The sequence below is a fragment of the Semicossyphus pulcher genome, unplaced genomic scaffold, assembly GCF_022749685.1.
Source record: "Semicossyphus pulcher isolate SPU_LCO1_2020_fin unplaced genomic scaffold, fSemPul1.0.p SCAF_11, whole genome shotgun sequence".
NCBI lineage: Eukaryota > Metazoa > Chordata > Actinopteri > Labriformes > Labridae > Semicossyphus > Semicossyphus pulcher.
Window position 1 is genome coordinate 30023601 of NW_027211615.1, and position 22972 is coordinate 30046572.

At 43.9% G+C, this 22972-nt stretch overlaps 1 protein-coding gene and 1 pseudogene across 1 annotated transcript in view; both read left to right on the forward strand.

The window, feature by feature from the left end:
- The first annotated feature begins 1321 nt into the window (after positions 1-1321).
- On the forward strand, positions 1322-6184 carry LOC138585179 (interferon-induced protein 44-like; annotated as a pseudogene).
- Positions 6185-8637: 2453 nt separating this feature from the next.
- arid1b (AT-rich interactive domain 1B) overlaps positions 8638-22972 on the forward strand; it is a gene marked incomplete at its 5' end in the record, with an annotated part of 32547 nt that continues 18212 nt past the window's right edge. The window contains 8 exons of the mRNA XM_069685413.1: positions 8638-9354; positions 14070-14273; positions 17858-18019; positions 18233-18346; positions 21651-21897; positions 22043-22126; positions 22327-22473; positions 22561-22912. Coding sequence (XP_069541514.1) covers positions 8638-9354; positions 14070-14273; positions 17858-18019; positions 18233-18346; positions 21651-21897; positions 22043-22126; positions 22327-22473; positions 22561-22912 — 2027 coding nt within the window. The remainder of the gene's footprint in view (positions 9355-14069; positions 14274-17857; positions 18020-18232; positions 18347-21650; positions 21898-22042; positions 22127-22326; positions 22474-22560; positions 22913-22972) is intronic.

Consider the following 22972-nt stretch of genomic DNA (forward strand, 5'->3'; position numbering starts at 1 on the left):
AATTGTGGCTTTTACGCTGGCAACAAATGTTTAAACTTCCTGGTGCTACTTTAAGGAAAAACACATATTTAAGGTCACAGATGATTCACTCAAAACTAAATTGAGACATTATGAGTAATTTGCGTTTGTTAGGTTTTTTTGGTTTTGTTTGTTTTTGTCTTATGTAATGCAACAGAGTGCTCTGCAGTTTGTGAAGGACTTCAAACAACCAAATAACCGACAGCAGATCAGGATTACTCTTCATGGTCCGGCTGGAGCTTGAAAGTCCAGTTTAATCTGCTCCGTCTAAAGTGTCTAAAAACTCGTATCTTAAAAGTACAAACTGGTTTCAGTGGATAAAATCTCTCACCACAGAACTCTAAGAGATATGAAGAGTATTCTGGCAACTGCAAACTCTTCTCCATTCTTGTTGTCAGTGTGTACGTGTTTGTTACCAGCGTATTAAATAATGATGAGCATGAAAATGTGAAGCAGAAATGGTTTATTGTGGCGAACCTATCAGTGAAATGGGGCCTGAAAGAGGTATACGCCACTTCCATTGCAGTAATTGTGACGTGTAAAAACAAACTTAACGGGAAAAGAAAAAAGCCTCCTGCATAGTGTTTAAATCTTAAGACAGATAAAAAAACTGATGAAAGTGAAACTTACTGCACCGACATTTTTTGTGGCTTTATGAACAGGTGCACTTATTCTGAGGCTCATTCACTCTTTCACTTTTTTCAGAACAGCAACCAGGTACGTAGTTTCCCTTATGTTAATATTTAAATGTGTAATTATTCTGCGCACCCTGTGATTGTTAAACTCTTTATTATTATTTTTAAATCGTTTTAATTGCAATTATTAAGATTATTTCCTAATAAAGTAAACAAATATGATCTTTTAAAAACTGAACCTTCAGTTTAGTGTTACTTTTAGTTTTTGCAAAAGAAAAATCAGTTTATAGTTTTTCTGATGATGCATTATTTTTATTATAGGTTTAAGTTGAGTTTAGTATCACTCAGCAGGATCGGCACAGCAAACAAGCTTTTACAACTCACACTTTTATACGCTTGATAAGCCCTTCATTTATACTTAAATCAGCATTTTTTATCATGTGGGGTTTTAAAGCTCTATTCCACTAAAAACAGATGTTAAAGTTTTGGGTTGGTAAAATATTGCATGAAATAAGTTCTGTTCTGCTGAAGGCATTTTGTCAACAGTAATGAGTCACTGCCAGCCAATAATTAATATTGTGACCAAATTGTATTCATTAAATTTACCTACAAAGGTCTAATGTCAAAAGACTTCATTCAAAGCTGAGAAAACATTTTCCTTTTCAGACATGGGAGGAAAAAAGTCCAAACCTGCTGAATCTCCATGTAAGACTGTTTTCTTTTTAACACATAGTTCTGTGTCATAAAAAACAACAAGATGTTGATGCACAATAATCTTTTGTCTCATCTGAAAGTGTTTCGTGTTCATATCAAACCATGGAGAACAATAAACTGGAGGTGAGTGTGTCTGCGACTCAAACAGAACATTTTTGAAATAACACTTAAACCAATAATCTATCTGTCATCCCTGAGCAGCGACAAAAGGAGCGCCCTTCAGTATGTGAACAACTTCAAACCTCAGACTGAAGGCGAACAGATCAGGATTCTTCTTCATGGGCCGGTTGGAGCTGGAAAATCCAGTTTCATCAACTCTGTCCAAAGTGTCTTACATGGCAGAATGTACGCACATGCCTTGGCAGCTGTCGTCCAAAGTGGCTGTTTCACCAAAAAGGTTGGAAGAATTTAGACGGTGTTGATTAACATCACAAATTCCTATTTTGTAAACCTTTATTAAACGTGCTTTAGTGCTTTTTATTATAAGCTTTCATCCATAGTACCCTGTTACGTTCCCCGTACTACTAGGGGGAAAATGCCCTCAAATGATTCAGCATTTGCATAAAGTTATTGTGAACAAACAATGTTTAGACAAAGAGAAATAAAACTATGCATCAGGGATCACACCGTCATCATATAAGACACAGGCAGATCCATCAATCCATCAATGAATCTATTATTCAGGAGACACGTTCCTGTAAGTGCAAACTAAAATGTTGGAGCCATATTCAGTTTTGTATAAGTATAAGAGTATAAGCACAGTTCTGAGCACGACTGGGACTGGACTGTTGCCAAGCAACCCAAACATTCTTCTGCACTCTTGCTACTTTGTGTTTGTCCACGTGATATCACAGAACGGCTGCTTCGTCAGTCAGATTGATCAACAGCTTGATCAGTCAAAGACCGTCTGCTGTAATGTTTGTTAACAGTATGCAGAACACCTGAGGCGGAGTGATACGCAGTGAAAAGTCCCAGTGCTGAAATACTATCAGCACTCATGGAATGTCACTTTTCCAATCAGATAGCGTGATCGGAACAAACTGTATTATTGTTGACAAATTAAACCTACCTAATGTCTTTGTCACACTGAGAAAAACCCTAACATACCTTTAGGACTAACTGCTGACGTTGAAGGATGTTTGGAGGCAGTTACTGACGGTGCAGACGGGACCTGCACAGTTTTAGGACTATGTTTTGGACTAACTTGTAGACTTTTGGAGACGGCAGCATTTACAGTTTTAACAACTTTCAGTTCCACAAGGAAAAGTTTATCAATTATTTTGCCTCCATCAGCAACTAACTAACCACTTTTCATCATATATGCTTTATAGTACACAACCTACAAGATCCAAAAAGGAGGCTCAGGCGACTTTTACCCTTTCGTCTTCAATGACATCATGGGCCTGAGCCCACAGGGTGGAGTCCATGTGGACGATGTCAAACTGGCTTTGATGGGACATGTAAAGGAAGGTTACAGGGTACAGACACTGGAAACGTTTCCGATCTTTTACTGCAAAATAAGTTTGTCATTTTATTGAATTAGAGAATCTTTTACATATTACACGTGTCCTTAAACAAAATGTAAATTTGTTTTCCAGTTCAATCCAGAATCTAAGATGGCCGAGGATGATAAATACTTAACAAGTCTCCAACTGACAGTGACAAAGTACATGTTCTGGTTTGTGTCATTCCTGCCGACACTTTTCCTATCATGAATTCAGACACTCTGCAGAAGATTCGGGACATTAGAGCGGGAGCCAGTGACCTGGGTGAGAAATCTAAGCTTGGATTTTAATAGATCTCTACACTGTTCTTCTAGTTCCGGACAGGGACTCAGTAGTTTTCTGCCTGTTATTCTTTTAGGGATTCCTCAAGTCGTCATTCTAACCAAGATTGGTGAGGCCTATCAGGAAATCAAAGAAGATTTAAAGAATGTCTACAAGGTTGTTTCCCTGAAAGAAAAGGTATGTTTGATGAGTGATAGAAATCATTCACACAAGGGACGATCACAAGGGATCACAGTTGAGGCCTTCACCACAAGCCATTCTGTCCCTGTATGACCAAAGTGAGAGCTGTGTCCTCATCCCTGTCTCAAAGTCAGTCCTGTTCCAAGAGGGTGTTGGCCTCTGCCTGGGCGGTTGCTTGTTATTGATTCTGTTTGTGATTTTCATGGACAGAATCTCAAAGGGCAAGGGAGGAGAGGCTCCTGTTTGGGGACCTCATCATTTCATGTCTGCTTTTATGCAGATGATGTTGTTCTGTTTGCTTCCATAAGTCATGGCCTCCAGCAGACACTGGGGCGATTAGGAGCTAAGTAAAATGGTTGAGATTGATAGATGGATTGGTGCAGTGTCAGCGGTAATGGGGGCATTGTAACGCACGGTAGTGGTGGAAAGGGGGCTTAGCTAGATGGCCAAGCTTTCAATTTACCCGTTGATCTATATTCCTACCCTCACCCCCCGTCATGAGCTCTGGGTTGTGACCAGAGGCTGACCCAAAGAAAGAACTTTTAAGGGTGATTCCATTAATCAGTCCATTTTCTAACACTTATCCATGGTTGGGTTGCTGTGGCAGCATGCTAAGCAGGTGTTCCTCACCCAGGCAACCTTTACCAGCTTGTCGAGGGGGATCTCAGGGCATTCCAAGACAAGATGACCTATGTTATCCCCATAGCAAGTTCTGGAATGTGCCGGAAAACCTCCAAAGGAAGAAACCCAGAAGGCATCAAAATCAGATGTTACGATATGTTACACTATCTTTGGTGCTGCAGAGGAAACTCTTTTTGGCCCCTTTATCTGCGATCTTATTCTTTCAGTCACTACCCAGAGCTCGAGACCACAGGTGAGGGTTGGAACGTAGATTGGTACGAATGTGACTGGTAAATCAAAAGCTTTGCCTTCAGCCACATCTCCCTCTTCACAGTGAAAGTACAAAGTCCAGTACAGTGCTCACATTACTGCTGATGCTGCACCATCCCATCTGTCAATCTCACAATCCAAACTCCTTCACTTAAGGCAGAGTCATTCCCCACCCGGAGGGAGCATAGCACCATTTTCCAGACTTGCAGGTGCTGACTCTCATTCCAACTGCTTCCCACTTACTACAAACTGAGGACCCTCTCCCCCCATCTCTGCCTTGAGATCCTGTCAATAAAAAATCACAATAGGACTGACGACAAGGGACAACTCTGCCAAAGGCCAGCACCCACTGGAAACATGTCTGACTTAATGCCAAGGATGCGGTAACCGCTCTCAGTTCATTAAGGGACTGGATGGCTTGTAAAAATGACCCTGGCAACCCATAAACCTGCAGAACCCCACACATGACCCCCAGGGGGACACGATTTTAGGCCTACCCAGCAGCCCTGCAAGGGTAAAGAGTTGGCCTACTGTTTCTGGCCAGGACAGAATCTGCATTGTTCCTGATCAAATCAAATCAAATTTTATTTGTATAGCGCTAAATCATAACCAGAGTTATCTCGAGACACATTACTAAGAGCAGGTCTAGACCGACTCTTTGTTCTGTTATTTAAAGAGAGGCCCAACATGAATCTCCATGAGTAGCACTTAGCAACATTCGGCACATTGGCAGAACAACTTCCTTTAACAGGCAGAAACCTCGAGCAGAACCAGACTCATGTTGAACAGCCATCTGAAGAGACTGGATGGGCCGAACATGGGATAGAAGGAGATGCAGGATAGAGACAGGCAAAGAGAGCAACAACAACATATGTTCTTGTTACAACAACAACAGACACATACTTATGGTTACAATGCCAATAATAGTGGTAGACTAGGGTGAAGATTAGCAAAATAAATAAATAAATAAATTAGCGAGAGAAGCAGAGTAATGATAAAGGCTGAGGTAATCGTGATTGTAACAGTTGAAGTCAACAGGTCTACTATTAGCATTAGCAGCAACAATAATGATACTATGGGGAAGGCTGATGTTAGTAGTTGTTGCAGTCGAGCAGGTCCACAGCAGCAGGTGGTGTGCAGCAACGATCTCCAGGAACCTTCAAGACATGTATTGCAGGTTACACTGCTTTCATTTAAATGCACTATCTATTACTGTTACTATTACTTTTTACATAGATGGAGAAGTTCAGTGCAGACGTGGGAATCCCAATGAACTGCATCTTCCCTGTGAAGAACTACTCCGAAGAGATCGATCTCGACAATGACACTGACTCACTGATCCTGAGCACGCTGAAAAACATCATCCACTTTGGAGACGACTGCATCAACTTCCACAAGAGTCACTCTGAATGTTTAGACTGATGTTTGAACACAGCATTAAATCCTGTCTTCCATGATGTCAAAATCACCTGTCACATTTACCGAACAGATTTCTTGCACTGGCTTTAAATCTTTTGTATTTTTTTCTCTTAGGTTAAAGAGGACCGTTTATGCATTTTTTTCTGTAGTTCCACTGAAGTATCTTTTCATGATGAGGAGTTTAAAACAATCCTTTTTGTTGTTGCCCCTCAGTTCAACGTTCTTCTGAAACAAGCCATTTTGGCTCCAGTCTCTTTAGGGCCCATTTCATGTGATCGATTTGTGTATATGTCAGATGCATAATGATGCAGCTGTGGTCCTTCAGATAACAGGAGCAGAATGTAACATCACAGAGCTCCAGCAGAGGGCAGCAGGGTTTTATTTTCTGTTTACTTCCTACTGCTGTTAGAATTTTATCCCTGTCAAGATTTCAAACATAAGTATCTCAAAGTGTGAACACAGAAATACATCTTAGTGGGAACCGAAACAGTAATATATGTATAATTGTAACTCCTTGACTAAGGTAACATTCCCCATACATTAAAGGCTGATTTACAACTTTCATTTCTGATGATCTTAGATTTCTTTTAACTGTAAGAAAAATGGTTTGTGGGAAAAATCAGAAATAAATGTTTGAGAGGGCCAGCTTGGCACTCTAGAGAACAAGACAATAATGGTGTTTCCCATTGACTGTTTAAATAGCAGACGTAAGTGCATGACATAAATCATCAGTTTGTCGATGCCTTTTAAGGCCTCAAGTTCATCATTTTGACCATTGCCATACCGTCTAATTAGTGCTAACATATCAATAAAGTTAGAGTACAATTTCACTTGGTGAAAAAACTCGAGCACAGGCTCCTTGGATGGTCTGTTAGTCCAATGAAGCGCACAGACAGATTATCTGTCTGATATTTACATGAGCAAAAGGCTCCAACAGAACAAACACGGCCCAGAGGTTACGTTCAGTGACTGAATTAGCTGAGGGGACACCTAGCAGACAGCTAGCAGCTCCCAGCTGTCACTCAAAGAGGCCACGCCCCTAATGCTGCATCACTTTAAGCCTTAATATAATGTAAACAGGTGAGTTGTATAAAGATTCTCCCCGTACAGTTGTCATGAAGAGAGAAATGAGCTATAGAGACCCAAACTGTTTTTTTTTGTACCAGGCTGTAAACATGTTTATTTCTGCTGTAAAGTTTAACATGGGGCTCTATGGGGACTGACTCACTGCTGGAGGCAGCCTCAAGTGGACACCAGAGGAACTGCAGGTGTTGGGACTTCTGCGTGGGCTTCATTTCTCAGCCCTTGAGGATGCTGCATGGTTTTACACCTAAGAGAAGGAGAAATTGTGTTACATCATAGACACCCATAGACAAAGTTAACAATGTGTGTTGTAGCCACAAATCTGATATAACCAGGACACATGTACATGTGAACACATGAGAATACAGATTATGGACTAGATGGAGGAACAGACTGTTGGAAACAGAGGCCTTGAGCTTTATACAGCGATGATAATCAGAGATGTTTTCTGACGATCAGTTTCATCCCGTTTCTCATTCTGACCCTGATTCTGCTCAGTCCTGAACGTCATACAGCGTGTGCAGTTTGTTGTCTGCGTCATGTTTCCAGCAGCAGAGCAGAACACTGTGTTTTCATCAGCATGTGTCTCTAAGAGCTGCTGCTGCTTTCTGACCCAGTTTCACTGCTCGACTTCACTGGGTTGTTTCCAGTGCTGCTGTGGGAGGATCCCACCGGGTCTCCTTCACACAGATCAGCATGTCCTCTCATGTGTAGTCTTTTTATTTGTGAAATTATGCTGTAAAATATCAGTGTTTACATATTGTTGCTGCAATGGCTTTTACTCTATCCATGACAGGAATTAGCTCTATCATTATGTCCGTCCTGAATGCAAATTCAAAGCACAGTGACATCATCTTTAAAAGGTTCATTTCAACATGTTCCCTGTTTGATTGTAGTTTTTTAATCAGAACAGAGCAAGTGTGTTTCCATCCGCTTTTTTTATGCACATTTAAATTTTTGTATAAGTGGAAAAGCCTGAAATTTTATTTTATGACACTAAGCCAAAGAACAAAAGTTGTGCAACAAAATGCAAAAAAAAACTCTGAAAAAATATGACTTACATTAAGTATAGAACTTCAACATTACATCGACTGGTGTGTATCTTTGGGGAGAGACAGTTGGAAAAGGTTCTCCTTTATTCACATTCAATAAAGTTCCTGATCTCTCTGATGAAACTCGTACAAACTGCATTTCAAGCCTGACCTTCAAACACTAATAGATCAAACAAAAGCCCTTTGTTTGAAGCAAACTGTATTAACTATAAAACTATACTATAACTTCAGATATTTTGTACATACACTATAATGATTAGCCAGGAAGCTAACACTATGCGAGCAAGATTCAGAGTCAATAACATCGTGTACAGTTGACAAAATAAATATAATTTGAAAGTGAGTAACAACAACAAGACTAGCTAGCTAACCAACCATGTCATTGTCCCCAAATCAACATGGAGATTTTCACCAACTAACTGATCGGCCATGTTTACTGTCAGCCACGCTGTAATTAGATGTTACTTTGTTATCAAGTAGCATACACTTTAAAAGGAGGCCCGTCTATGTTCCTGTTGCTATATTTACCAATTTTGATACAGTCTTAGATGTAGCCAACGCAATTATTGACAAAGGACATCTAGAAACAGACATCTTACTAAAACCACTAGGTGGTCATTGTTAGGAATTAATGCACACCTTGCAGCCAATCAGAATCGAGTATTCACCAAGACCATGGTATATTGAAGGATAATATCAGAGTATCTTCTCCCCTTATCTTATTACATGAAAATATCTTGTTAAAATGTGAAAATCAATAAAGATTTCCCATTATAACGTCATTCTGATGCTCTTTTCCTGGTGTGGCAGCAATACGCTTCCGTACAACATGAAACACAATTAAATAAATAAAATAACCGTAAGGAGGAGGAGGAGGAGGAGCGGATAGATGCCAGCCTGGGATCATCCACCAACTCCACCACCACCACCAACAACAACCCTCCTCCAAGTGGGACCAGCTCCGAGTTTAATCATTATTATGGGAATGGAAGAGGAGGGCCTTGCTTTGATCAACATGGCGGACAACAAAGCGCAGGGACTGGGGTAACAGCGGCTCGATCAGTACACAACACTATGGATCAGGTTCAGAACTCCCACGAAGGCTACAATAACAACAGCCCGTATAACCACTACCCGAACTATCGACCCGGCTATGGGAGCAGTGGATACGGAGGCATGATGAGTCCCTCCCGCCAGGGCAACAACCTGACGGGCCCGGGCAACAGCAGCAAAGCTGCTATGACTGCTACCAGCTCCCCGGCTGGAGGCGGAGGTGGTGGCGGTAACAGCGGAGTATTTCAGCGGTTCCCCGTACAGAGTCAGCAGCAGCTGCATCCGTCCGGAGCAACACCGACTTTAAACCAGTTATTGACGTCCCCGAGCACGATGATGCGAGGTTATGGAAGTGGATATCCTGATTATAATAATCCGTCTGCTCAACAGCAACCGAGCATGGGGCTGGCTAAAGACATGGGCTCCCAGTACGGCTCGGCGGCTCACGGCTGGGGAGGACAACAAAGAAATCACCCGAGCATGAGTCCGGGCAACAACGGGCAGGGCAGTGGCAGATCCCAGGTGAATAAAACACTAACAACCTACTGTGTGCTGTTGTTAGCTTGTAATAAACTGCACTGACTAACGAGAGATATTCATCTCATTAAAGCTATTCTGCTAGCCTCGGTTATGTCAACCAGTTAGCTGCTATGCTAACCCAAACAGCTAACGTCAGTTACTCTGCCTTCATGTTCTCCTCGGATGCTCGGAGTTCCCAAGTTGAGAAGTCTTTCTCCGATTTCTGTGTTTACAGATCTGAGTCTTGATGGGGAAAGAACATAGGAGCAACAAAGAGATGCATTATATTTTATTGTTCATAACTAATCTAGGTAAACTACAGAAATAAATTCCGATTAAGACCGTATATGTTATTAGAATTGACAAATGAGCCAAAAAGAAAATACTTTGCAATATATGCACTGTAAATTCAGATTATTTCGACGGCAGTGAATGCAGCATTAGCTTGTGGGCTAGGTGTGTTTTTTTTATTTCCATTGCAGATACACGTCATTAATATAGTTTAACCACTCACAAAATTGGACGTTTTTGACAAAAACGTAAATAAACGTTGTCTTCAATTAATCCACCATTTATATAACATTAAACAACGTCCGTACGAGCTAACAGCTTTTAGTAAAGTCAGTGATTCGATTTCGTGTCCAAGGTGACTCCGTTTTTAGCATGCTAGGCTAAGCTAACTTTAGCAGTATAGCTGCTATTAGCCGCACAGGCCTAAAGAGGCTGTCTGTTTTTCTGAAGGCAACCTTTCACTATAAGCACAGAGCTATACATTGTGATTACGTTGATCTAATACTTTAAAATAAAATGAGAATGCTGATGTTAGCGTTCTAGGCTAAGTTAACAGTAGCACATTAGCTTCTGTTAACCGAGTTGCTCAGGCCTAAAGAGGCTGTGATCGTGTAAAAAGGCAACTATTAACTGTGAGCACCGTCATATAGACTTCGTAGTATATCTGACAAATTATGAAATAAAGTTTGAGATGTGATATTCTAACGGGACTCGACATAAGCCAGTGTGCCCTTCCGTTTTTTGACAGCTCCATTCAGCTCTGACATCAGCTAATTGCCTCACATATGCTAATGATCTCTTTTGAAGTCTTTTGAGGTGTCACAGGACGTAAAGTTGTTACCACTGCTCTTGTTGGCCTCTCTGTCATGCTAATAGACCCCCGTGCAGAGAGGAGTGACTGCTATCAGCTTTGTGTGTGTGTGTGTGTGTGTGTGTGTAGTGCTCCTTTCAGCCTGTGATATGGCCTCAACTTAGTTGGCAGGGAGCCCGTTATGGCCCCATCTCCACACAGAGCCCTGACCTTCACACATGCAGATTAGCCATGTGCCCATTACCTCCGGCATAACACTGAGGCTAAATAATCCTCCTGCTCCTCCAGCTGCCCCCCCGCAGCAGCCCCGGCCTGCTGGAGGCCTCAGCCCTGCTGCATCACTCCTGTCACCTGTCAGTCGTGCTGCATGTCAGGGACACAGTTCTATTTAACATACTTTAATATATTATTATTATTATACGTAAATGTTTTAGAGAAAATTGCCAAAATGTGAAGCTATAATTGAATTAAAAGTAAAAAAACCATCAACGGCATAGTTCATTGTTCTGTGTGTGCTTATGAAAGATTGTTGAATATTTAAGAGTGTGTGTGTGTGTGTGTGTGTGTGGTGTGTGTGTGTGTGAGAGGTGTTTCTGTGTATGTGTGTGTGTCTGGTCTGAATGCAGGTGTTTGATAACTCTGGTCTGGTTTATGGCATACATTTTGCTGCTTTAATCTCACATTTCAGTTTCTCTATATCTGTTCTGTTTTAATATGCAGGGTGTGTTTATAATTTCTGGATAACAATCACCTGGTATTTTGGGCCTGACACATCACCACTTGTCCTTGGCCCTTTTTACACTGTGGTTCCGTCTCAGCGCTGTAACGAGCTCCAGTGTCATGCAGCTTTTGTCAAGTAACGCCGGCGGTTAAGCCGCCCCAGTGTGTATTTTTACAGCGTTTAGGCGTTGAAGCAGCAAAATGTGTGCGAGGTGTAAACAGACTGTTTACACAAACGCCATTACGCCTCTGTAGCCAACTTCCAACATCTGGCTTTTTTGCTTAGTGTGAAAGGTTACAATCGACATTCAGACCCGGGTCACATGACTCTGCAGTAGACCCGGGTAATTATCGCCTCAGCTCCGATCGGCATTGATGTGAGCACCAAACCCGTGTCCACACGCTAATCTCCGCTCCCTTTCCGGTGCGATGCTATGCTCTGTCTGTAACTTCTGCGACTCCTCGTCATCCCAGCTACAAACTCCGCCCGTCTCTGTCTGAGCAGCGCTCGAACATCGTTCCAGATCTGTTTGAGTTTGATAAACAGACTGAATGAGTAACAGATACAATAAAGACCTAACCACCGTAACATCTTCACTGGTTACTAACCCTGTCTCAGGCGCGTTTGTGACGTCAGACGGTGACGCAGCAGAAAAGAGAACGACAGGAGGATACTTCACTGGCAATTGGAAAAGAGACAATCAGCATCTATAAGCGGGTCTTCCTGGGGCCGAAAAACCTGCGTCAATGCACTAATTGTAGTGGATGTTACTGCCTCTGATGCCGGCTCAGAGGTGGGTTGTAACAGAGGCGTAATAATCCTGCTTTGAACTGGCAGTGTAAAAGGAGGTGAAGATTTCTCACTGTCTGAGTGTGATTTTTTAAAACATTAAACATCAAAGTCAGTGAATTTCCTTTTTTCCTCCCATTTATTTGTCCAAAAACAAGGTTCTTTAAAAGTTTATCCTTTATCAAAAATCGAACTCTCCACAGAGGTGTAGAAATGTACGTCCCCGTATCAAACTCAGAAGGATGTGCATGCACAGACAGAACGCAGCCAAAAGTGATCAGGTTTCTCTTTTCATCACTTATTTAAAATGTTTGAGGTGATTTAATGCATGTGTAAATATATAAAACGTATATATCGAACACAAAAAACATTAAGATAAAGCTGAAGAAAAGCAACATCTGTGCTGTTATTTTACTGTTTTTCTCAATGGAGTCTGGTGGCTTTAAAAAGAGCAATGTGACGGCTGTTTCTGGCTGCCGTCTGAAGAAATCGACTGGATCAATTACTAAACTTTGGTACCTGTAAGTCGTTAAGACCCCAAAAGTATATCAAATTAGAGTCCAGGTTTTTTTTTACATGTGTGTGTTTGTGTTTCCTCCTCCAGCTGATGGAAACGTGTCCACGGACAGATTACAGAACAGGATTAAATGTCTGCATCATTTGTTGTGAGGAAATCCCAGAAATAGTTTCTATTTTTAGCAGCAGCAGAGGAACATCTGTTCTCACTGAGTCACTTCTCTCACCTACTATTATGTCAGTGTGTCAGACTGTGTGTGTGTGTGTGTGTGTGTGTGTGTGTGTGTGTGTGTGTGTGTGTGTGTGTGTGTGTGTGTGTGTGTGTGTGTGTGTGTGAATATTAAAGCGTACCCAGGCGTGACTGTTGACTGTGGTTTAAAGTGGCCTCCCAGGCTTTTGGATTGCTCACATTTCTGCTGCTTCACTTGAATCCGCTCTGACGGGAGAGTTTAGTCTCAGATGTGTTTCTGTCTCACTGAAGACCCTCGAGATCCACCTGACTGTGACTTTATTATACGTTATCATGTGATGCGTTTACTGTTTCTGTGCGTTAAACTGGCAGTCCTGAACCAGGGTGATGTGGCAAATCATGTGATCACAATAATGTTTTCTTTATTAATCAATATCAATATTGCTCACGCTATTTAATTTGCAAACGTCTGTTTGAAGGCAGAAGCCAGATTGTCAGTTAGTTACAGTTTATTATGTAGTTTTGTAACAGTAGCTAACATCTTAGCGTCTTAAGCATCCTCGGGACGCTAGGAGGGGCTGTGAGCTGAGCTGCAGTGAATGATGTTAGCTCAGTTTTTAGGTTAAGATCTCGATGGCTTCAAAAGATCAGAGGGTTTTTACCAGGAATCAAATTATCCACAGAGGTCTCCTCCTTCTCAACACAAGATCACAATTAAAATCTTATGATAGCTGTTGCTATCATAAGCTCAGCTTGAACGGGCGGGATCAAAAAAGTGACGAGGATGAGACTTCAAAGAGGAAGAAAGCAGTTAGCCGAACATGTTTAACGCAAAGTGTGTGTGTGCTAAAATCTAGAGACTTGGTCTTGCTGGCTTTTGTAATTTTTATTTTAGCTTTTAGATCCGCAGAAGAATGTCCAAAGTTTCACCATCGCTTGTTTTTGTGATCCCTTATCAATATCTTTTTATCGCACAGCCTTATTTTCACCCTGCTCGTTGATGTCTCGGCTGCATCGTGCAACCACGGCGATAAAATTACAGTTTGGGGCATCCAGGTAGCTCACCTTGTTGAGCAAGTACCATTAAGTCCTTTTAAATGTTTGTGTCACCTCAGAGTTGAAGTGAATACCAGATTTAAACCTGCAGACAGCTTAAATTCAACATGCGCTTAAATCGAGCACAGAATTTGAATGCTGTTCTTCACTCATCATGCTCTTATTACTTTATTTAGATGCTTAAAAATAACAAATAACTTTGACCTTGTTGTCAAAGTTTCTCCTCAATGAATCAACTCTCATCCATGTTGGCGTAAAGGTTCAGGCTCTTCTTAAACTCAAAGATGAAAGTTAACGTGCACCTCAAGTTGAAATCTTCTCATCCTCGCGTCTCTCTCTCTCAGGTGGCGTCCATGGACCCGATGGCGATGAAGCGCTCGCAGCTCTACGGTATGAGCAGCAACCCGTACTCCCAGCAGCAGCAGCAGCAGCAGGGGGCGCCGTACTCCGGCCAGCCCTACGGAGCCCCCTCCCCCCACAGATACCCGATGGGGATGTCCAGCAGGGGGCAGATGGGGATGGGAGGGATGCAGTACCCTCAGCAACAGGTAGGATACGCTCTGTTCACTAAAACCCCGAAACATGACAATAAATCAAAGTAAAATGTAACGTGATGTTTCTGTTCTCATGTCTTTAGACAAACTCTGACCAAAAGCAAAGCACATGTTGGCGCCTGTGCTCCTGTCGCCGCTGAGTGGCAGTTTCACTGTATCTAGCAAGACGACCAGAAAACTCCTTTAAATGCTTGTTTTTTGAATGGAGTTTGGTTTGACCATTTCTGATGTTAGGTCCAGAGATTCTCAACACTGAACTTTTTACTCTAGTTAAATGCAAAGTTTTACCGATTCTTGTGTATTATTGCATTGAAGCATTTTTCTCGTTCAGTCTGACACAGCTTTAGTTAGTGTTTGTCTCCCATGATGCTCTCTGAAACACTTCCTCCACAGTCTGTGATGATCTGAGCTCTGCAGTAATCGTTTTCACGGCCACATTTTAGCTTGAAAAAGTTTGTGTGTAGTTGTTGGAGCTCGGTGCGGCTGCCTCAATAAATCTGCCCAAAGAGTTTGAGCGGTTTGTTTGTCCCAGCCGGTTCCTCTGCAGCCTCACCGCCTCGTCACTGTGGACGAGCCGCTCAGAGGACAACAGAGCTGTTGTTGTTGTCAGACCACATGGCCGGGCCGAGCCAGGCCGGGCCGGGTCGGGCTATTCCTGGAGCAGACTGGGCTGAGGTTATTTTTAGACTCCAGACTGCTGGTTTGGTTTCACTGCCGACTGGTGCGTCATGAACACAAACATTAAACAGCATTTATTCAGCTGAAACCAGAGAAGTCAGAGCAGAAATATGACAGACTCAGTTACAACCACTTAGAATGATGAAAAAGTGTTAAAATATTCAAAGGTTCCAGATCACAGCTGCAGCACATCTGTCTGAGCAGGTCCAGACAAAACACGTCTGAAGGTCTGCAGCTGGACGGACGTCTTTCTGCGTTCTGAACACGGAGCTTCTGGAAATACTAACAGATAAGAAACACATTTTCACACGCACAGAAATATTTATAAGAAAGAAAAACTCGAGCTTCAATAGTTGACGGAAAATGTGTTTCAGTGCTTTATTAGACACAAACAGACGTGCTGTACCTTTAAGCTAATTCCTTTCAGCAAACGTTTATAAACAAGATGAAGAGGATTTTTATCACCAGTCAGTGTGAAGTAGAGATCTTTCCTGTCAGAGGAATAAAACATTATTTAAATCAAACGTCGTCCTTCTCTTTCGTTCAGCCTTTAGTTAAAGTTGAATGTATGACACCTGGAGGATGAGGGCGCCTGTGTTCCTGCAGGTGTTTTCTTCTCTCCGTCTGTAGATTTCTCACATCAGTCCCCCCCCCCCCCGCAGAGCGCCGCTGTCACCGCTGATGTGATGACATCACTGCAGGGTGACAGAGTTCAGCCTCGGGGAGTTTGTGTCCGTGTTGTCGTCTCTGCGGAGGAGGAAATGTAATGACTTTATTAACTCTCCGATTCCTCGTGGAAGTGGATGTCGAGCGCTCGGCGTCTTCCTCCGCTCAGAAGGATTCTGTGTCAGGAGGTTTGTCGTCCACTATCTGATGGCTGAGGAACATGTACAGGAAGGATTTAAAGTTTCAACCCAAACCATGGACTGATTTTATTCCTTATTTTAAAGGAGCAGTCTGATTATTTTAAGAAGTCCTCTCGTGCTCTGTCGTGCTTTAAAGGTGATAAAGAAGCAGTGAAACATTTCTTGGTTCATTCTGACAGAAACAGTCCAATAATGTTTGTACATGTCAGTGTGGTGTGTACAATGTGAATTATTGTTATTATGAGTCTGTAGATTATTTATGTGATTATTTTGTTGATCATTTAAACTGGTCAGAAAATAGTTCCCCTTATGGAGGCGTAAAAGTGCAATATATAGTATAAATGTTAGTATTTATTCTCTCGTCAAACTGATTTTGTGATTATTCCTGATGAAATAAAGGTTAAAAATATATAAATATATATTTTGGCCCTCTTCTGACTCCGTACCCACTGGCTGACCTCTTCAAACTGTCGGACCATCATAAAAAACAAACTTCAGTTCAGTGATATTTAAATGTAACAGCTGCTGGTTAATAAAGTGATGGTGTATTAGTTTCCTGTCTGCCTGCCGGTCCTGTCTCACTCTCTCTGATGCCTCACACTGTCGCTCTGCACACCTCAGGCTGTCAGCTGCTTTCATCACCACGCTGATGTTACACCGAGGTTACTGAGAGTCTGACGAGCTCTTGAGCAAGGCAGTTAATCCTCCACCGCAGATTGCAGGAGGGTTACGTCTGATTGCATTTTATATTTTCAGTCCTGAGGAGGGGAGGGGCCTTCAGGGGGGGGGAGCCTCTGAGGGGGCAGCTCGAGCTCTGCGCAGCTTTTTAAGGAGGTATGTTAACGTGGAGGTTTGATACGAACACTTCAGTGAAGCAGAGAGCTCGAAGGCTTTCACACTTTCTCCTTGTTTTGTGGCTTAAATCATTGTTGGTAGTTCAGAGTTTAATGAGTGGATGTTTAAGGTCGTAAAGACGTTCTTTTCATTTTCTCCTATTCTTCATTTTGCCATCACAATAGTGATGTGCACGTGTGCAAAAGTCACATCGCAGGACGAGCAACAGAAACGCAAATTAACTGAAACGCGTCAAGCTGATACTTTATTGTTGCTCGGTGCAAAAGGAGTGCGCGCCGTTTTCTCCTTCTCCATCACTCATCTACAGGAAACGTCCGTCTGACATCACGTTAGAGCAGCTGTTCATCAGAGCACAGAGTGACCCGACGCTGAGCTGCAGAGTCTGTGTGTCACCTGCCTGTAAACTGTAAACAAGCACGCGACGCTGCTGCCGTCACAGATCACGTTGGCGGGGTGATCGAAGCATGTAGCGGCACCTCGCCCCGGCGCTCGTTAACACTGTGGCTACAGATACGGGCTGGCAACGGAGTGTTTACTATTAGTTGTTACACCTGCAGCGCACACACAGCGTGAGGTTGTGTGTGTCAACAGGAAGTAGGAGACTGCGAGTTGTCGTTGTACCGTCACTGAGCTGGTCACGCTGATGAAACATACATTTGAACACTGTGCTGCATTTATCTGGTGTAAAAATGTACAGCAATGTCCGTTTCTTCCGATATCATGCAGCCCTGGTACAGCAGTAGTTTCAGATGCGTGTTCCTTCGCTTGCATTCATACCAACTGCTTAAATTAAATGAATAACATCCAACAGAACAGCACGAGAGCGGACAAAGATGAAATGCTTTAATGTGTCAGATTGTTTGCTTCGTAATTAAATACCTTAACTTTAACTTTTACAGATTATCTGCAAATAGTCCAAGAAATGAAGTCACGGTGGTGGTGGGCTGTTTCTTTAGCAGAGTTTAAAGGGTTAACAGAGAAAGCACCAGAATGAAGAAGAGAAATCTGTCAGGAATTAACTTTGTAAGAATCTGAGTCAATCACAAAATCCCGTCAGCCAAAGATCTCTGGAAGAAAAGGCTGGTGCTTCAGTTCCCTCAGAATGAGTCTGTTGGCAGCGTCATGCACTGCTGTGTGTCTGAGGGAAATCACTGACGTCCTGTCTCTGTGTGTCCTCAGATGGGATCTCAGTACAGTCAGCAGCAGCAGCAGCAGCAGCAGCAGCAGAACGTGGGCGGTTACTGTCAGCCGGGTCAGCCGCCCTACTTCAGCCCGCCGCAGCAGCAGCCCGCCGCCCCAAGCCAGCCGCCCTACATGCAGCCCCGCCCCCTGCCTCAACAGGTACGACTGTAACCATCAAACCGTCTGAGAACGGTTTCCAACACTGCTCTCACGTCTCACTGAATGAATCGATCAAACGGATTAGCATCATGTAAAACAGTTAAAAGCTCCAGAACTCCCACTAAAGGGTTTGTCAAATGGTATGACTTCCTGTGAGTGTTTCCCTGAGAGTTTTGTAGTTTGAGCGTTGTGTCTGTGACCGTCTCAATGCAGGAGGTGCCGCAGGAGGCATACGGGGGGCGGGGCCAGTCTGCTGCAATGACTCCTGGGAAACCGAACCACGAGGAGATGAGTCTGAGCCAACAGGAGCGTCCGTCCAGCCTGCCGGTAAGTTAGATCTCTGCAGAGCGTCTGCAGGAGAGAGGAGTCGTGTTGAGTTTTACAGGTAAACTGTGAGCTTAGTCCAGAGCTGTGACGGAGAATATCAAGGCTTTTATTTTGAAAGCCCTCATAAAAAGAGCTGAAGCAGCTGTGAGCCACTTCCTGTCCTGATTCTGATGGTACAGAGTGAAAGCCGACAGATGGAGCTGCGTTGTGTAAAAGGAGGAGCAGTTTGTCGTGTCGTGATGCACGCTGTGGGTTTTTCAGCCCTCCCAGGCTCTGACCGCTCTGCAGCTCCTCGTTGTCCGTAATGACGGCGTGCTCTTTTTCTCTGAACCTCGCGGGTGCCACGCTCTCAGCGCCTCATGCGACCTGCTGGGCTGCAAACAGGAATTACGACGTGTCCTCGTGAACACTGACTGAACTTTGAGTTTGATTTGAACAGTTCTGCATGTGCTGCTGGTCTCACTGAACCCTGAGAGAGGACTGTCGGGCTGCAACAAAAACTCCTTCAATCAACAAGGAGAACTTTATCATTTTCAGCTCTGATTTAAACTAAGGCCACTAGCCATTACTCTCATTATAAGTTAATCTGCTGATTATGTTCTTGATTGAGTTGCTTGTTCTTTATAATTTCATAAACTGGTGAGAACTGCTGCAAAAACCCAAAAGTTTCAAATCAATCTGAAATGTAACAAACAGGCACATTAATGTATCAGTTTGTGTTAAATTTTCCACAAGGTAAACTTAATATTATTATTATTTTAGCTCTGGACCAAACTTGGTTAGAAAAATTACTGTTTTTAGACGTGGGGTTCAGATGCAGGGATCAGTTGTGCTACTTTAAATGTCGCACAAATGTTTGCACACTTTGAAATTAGCGCTATGAGCTGCCTGTAGCTTGTTTTTAGGTGCTTAGCTTATGATTTAACACAGATCCAGACTTGTGATGACTCGGTTAAATCATTTTAGTTATAATTAAGGTTAAATTAATTAAAACACTAAAGATATGTTCATATGAGAGAAAAACTAACTTGTCATGCTGTGTGTTCACATACAAAGTCAATGCTAAGACACAAATTAGCGCCAAGTGTTGCAAATAAATCACCTTATTTGTGTATTCATGCGATTAGAAAATGTTCTGCTTGAGGGAGAAATGTACTTATTGTGCACATTTTATATGATACTGTTTTAAATTAGTGTTTACTTTTTGTTTACGTTTTATTTTGTGTACATTTCTTGACAGCAGAGGTACACACTGCTGCACACTAGCTTTCGACTTTTTATTTATTATTATTATTTTCTCTTTCTATGTTCAAAGTCCTTGTTCGTGGAAACCGTCTCTATAACAAAACAGATTCTGATTCTGAAGTTAGAGTTGCTAAAGCCAGTGTTGAGGTTCATCTGACGTCCTGACGCTGCGTCAGAAATGGTCAAGCCAAACTCCATTCAAAAAACGAGCATTTTGAAGTGGTTTTCTTGTTGTCTCGCAGACAGACCTGACAAAGCATGAACTCAGACTTTTTCTGAACCTGCCTCCTGATGTAGTTATTTCAGCATCCTGTTTATTGTCACATCTGTTTGTTTTGGGTTTTCACAGCTGTAGTCAGCTGCCTCTCAGGCACAGCTCCTGCAGAAAGAAGGCTGCTTTTTCAAACCACCTTCAGAACTGGCTGACTGTGAACGCTCCTCTTTCTATCCGTCTGCCCACTGCTGTTTCTCTCCCTCCCTCCATCCATCTCTCTCTGTCCTCCTCTTTCACCTTCACTCCATTTCCTCTCCTCCTTCCATCCTTTCTTCTCTCTTTCTCCTCTCTACCTCTCCCTCCCCTTGTTTCTTATTTCTGTCTCTTGTCCTCTCTGTGTTTTCCTGCCTCCATCCTTCCTTCCTCTCTCTCTCTCTTTCGGAGTCTCCTTTTGAAGTCATGGGTGCTGATGCAGTTGCCATGGCGACAGGCGGAAGGGAGACGACGAGAATAAATAGGAAAAAGAATCTGCAGAAATCAGCTGCACCCGAACGCCTCACAGACTTCATGATGCTCACTTCAGAGTTTAGTGTTTTAAGTTAGCAGACAGTAAGTAAGGTCAAGTAAACAGGTGTACAAAAGGAAGCAGGTGATGAGGAGGCTAAAGGAGGTCCTGCAGGAAGAGGACATGAAAAAGGGAATATAAGAGGATGATGGAGGAGGAGAAAGTTTAGAGGGGGAGATGAGGAGGAGAAGAAAGGAGAGTGGAAAGAGGAGGAAAGTGAAAAGTCAGTAGTAAGGAGGAGGTGATGAGGGAAGAGAAGATGAAATAGGGAGGGAATGAGGTAGGAGGACAAAAAGCAGAAAGACGAGGAGGTCAGAAGGAGAAGAAGAAAAAAGAAGAGGTGAAAACAGAAAGAAGAGGGGAGCGACGAGGATAGTGTTGAAGGAAAAAAGAGGAGTGAAAGTAAAGTAGAGCGAAATGAAAGGTGAAGAAGGAGGAGGAGGTGAGGAGGAGATTAGGAACGAGGTGGAATATAGGAGATCCAAAGGATAAGGAGGTGAGGGAGTGAGAAAAGAGGAGGTGAAAAGCAAGTAGAAGAAAGAGGGGGAGAGGAGAAGGACAGGGAGAAAGTGTACAGAAGTTGAGGAAAATGAGGAGGTCAGAATGAGGAGAGGAAGTAAGAGAGGGAGGGAAGAGGAGGTGAAAACAGGAAGAAGAGGGGAAGGAAGAGGGATGAGGAAAGGAAGGTCGAGCGAGGCTGCAGACAAACACTCTCTCTCTGCAGCTCTCTCTTTATAATTAGAATAAACCAGGTGTGTGTGTGTGTGTGTGTGTGTGTGTGTGTGTGTGTGTGTGTGTGTGTGTGTGTGTGTGTGTGTGTGTGTGTGTGTGTGTGTGTGTGTGTGTGTGTGTGTGAGAGAGATAGAGATGCAGCATCTGATTGGCTGAGCTGTTGGCAAGGGGCGGAGTGAAGGAGGGAGGAAGGGTTTCTGCGCTGTGATTGGCTGGACCAGAGCCCGGGGCAGATGGGAGATTTCAGTGCTGTGCTTCTCTCTTCTCCTTTGACTCTACTCCTCCTCTCCTTCTCCTCTTTTCCTTCCTTCTGTCTCCTTTCTGCTTTCCCTTTTCTCTTTCATATCAATCAGTTGGTTAGTTCCTGTCTTCCTCTCTCTCTCTGTCACCTGAGCTGCGGCGGCCATGTTTCTTTCAAACTTTAGTCAGAAACAACAAAAACTAAAAAAACAACAGAAGAATAAAAGTCTAATATTTTTAGAACACAATAAAAGGAGAAATGAAGCACAAAGTCCGGATCAAAGCCGCCCATGTGTCGTCTGTTTCAGGATCTGTCCGGCTCCATCGATGACCTGCCCACCGGCACAGAGGCAGCGGTGAGTTCAGGGGCGTCGGGATCCGGCAGCGCTCAGGGCGACCAGGGGACGCCCTCCCGCTCTCCTTTCTCCCCCCACGTCTCACCTCGACTCCCCCCGCCAGCTCGCACCGGGCCCTCCCCCTCCCCCTCACCATCCCCTGCTGGGTCCAGCAGCCAATCACGATCAGGACCTATGTCCCCCGCCACAGGTGGACCAGGTGGGATGATGATGTCACTTCCTGTCTCCTGTCAGATGTATTCTGAAACTGATCTGTTTTTTGTGAGATTTGTGGCAGTTTGTGAAGTGTGTGAATCTCCCAGATATATGAGGAGGTATTCTCTCTCTCTCTGTGTCCCTCTCAGGCTCTCAGCTGGCCCCTCAGGTCCCCGGCCCTGGGTCAGAGGTCGCTCCTCATCCCTCTCAGTCTGCCATGACTCAGGACAGAGGTACGACAGAGTGCTGTGGATTCACTGATCCATTAATTAACTGTTAATGTTAAAAACTGCTCATCCTCTTATTTTTTACAAGTGTTCTTATTTTAGGCTAACAGTTTCCACCTGCTGCCATTGTTTGTGCTAAGCTAGGCTAAACTTTATCTTCATCATCCCTCCGTCTCTCACCTCCTGATGCCTCGTCTTGTCTTCAGGTTTCCCTCCCTCCATGCAGCGTAGCACCCAGGGGCCTCAGTTTGGCCCTCAGCAGTCGGCACCACCCATGTCCCCTCACTCGGGGGGTCCCATGCACCACAGCTCCTTCCAGCAGGGCGGCTCATACGGACAGTACGGTCCTCCAGGTGAACACGGTGACCTGAAACTAAACACTTTAAAAGAGTTAAAAAGAGTGAAGTCATAAAACAGTTAAACCTCCTCTTCCTCTCCAGGTAACTACCCCCGGCCCGCACACTATGGTGGGACCCCCAGTGCCAACTACAGCGGCCCTGGCCCGGGTCCCGGCCTAGCCAACAGCCTGGGTTTGAACGCCAGCAGTCCCATGCACGGTCAGGGTCCGTCCACGCCGGCAGGTCGCGGCCCCGGGCCCGGCCCCGGGGGTCGTCCTTACCCTGCTGGAGGGAGCGCCATGGCCCCCACCTCCCCAGGCATGCCACAGCCCGCCGGGCAGGGTATGGGGCCTCCAGGGCCCAACGCCAGCCGTAAACTACCCGAGGTCGGCCTCAACGCAGGGCCGAGTGCCAACTCCTCACCCTTGACGTCTGTCACAGCCGCCCCGGGGAGGTGAGTCCAGCCTGATGGATTTATCTCCTATAACACAGGTGCTTTCACTTCGACCTGCAG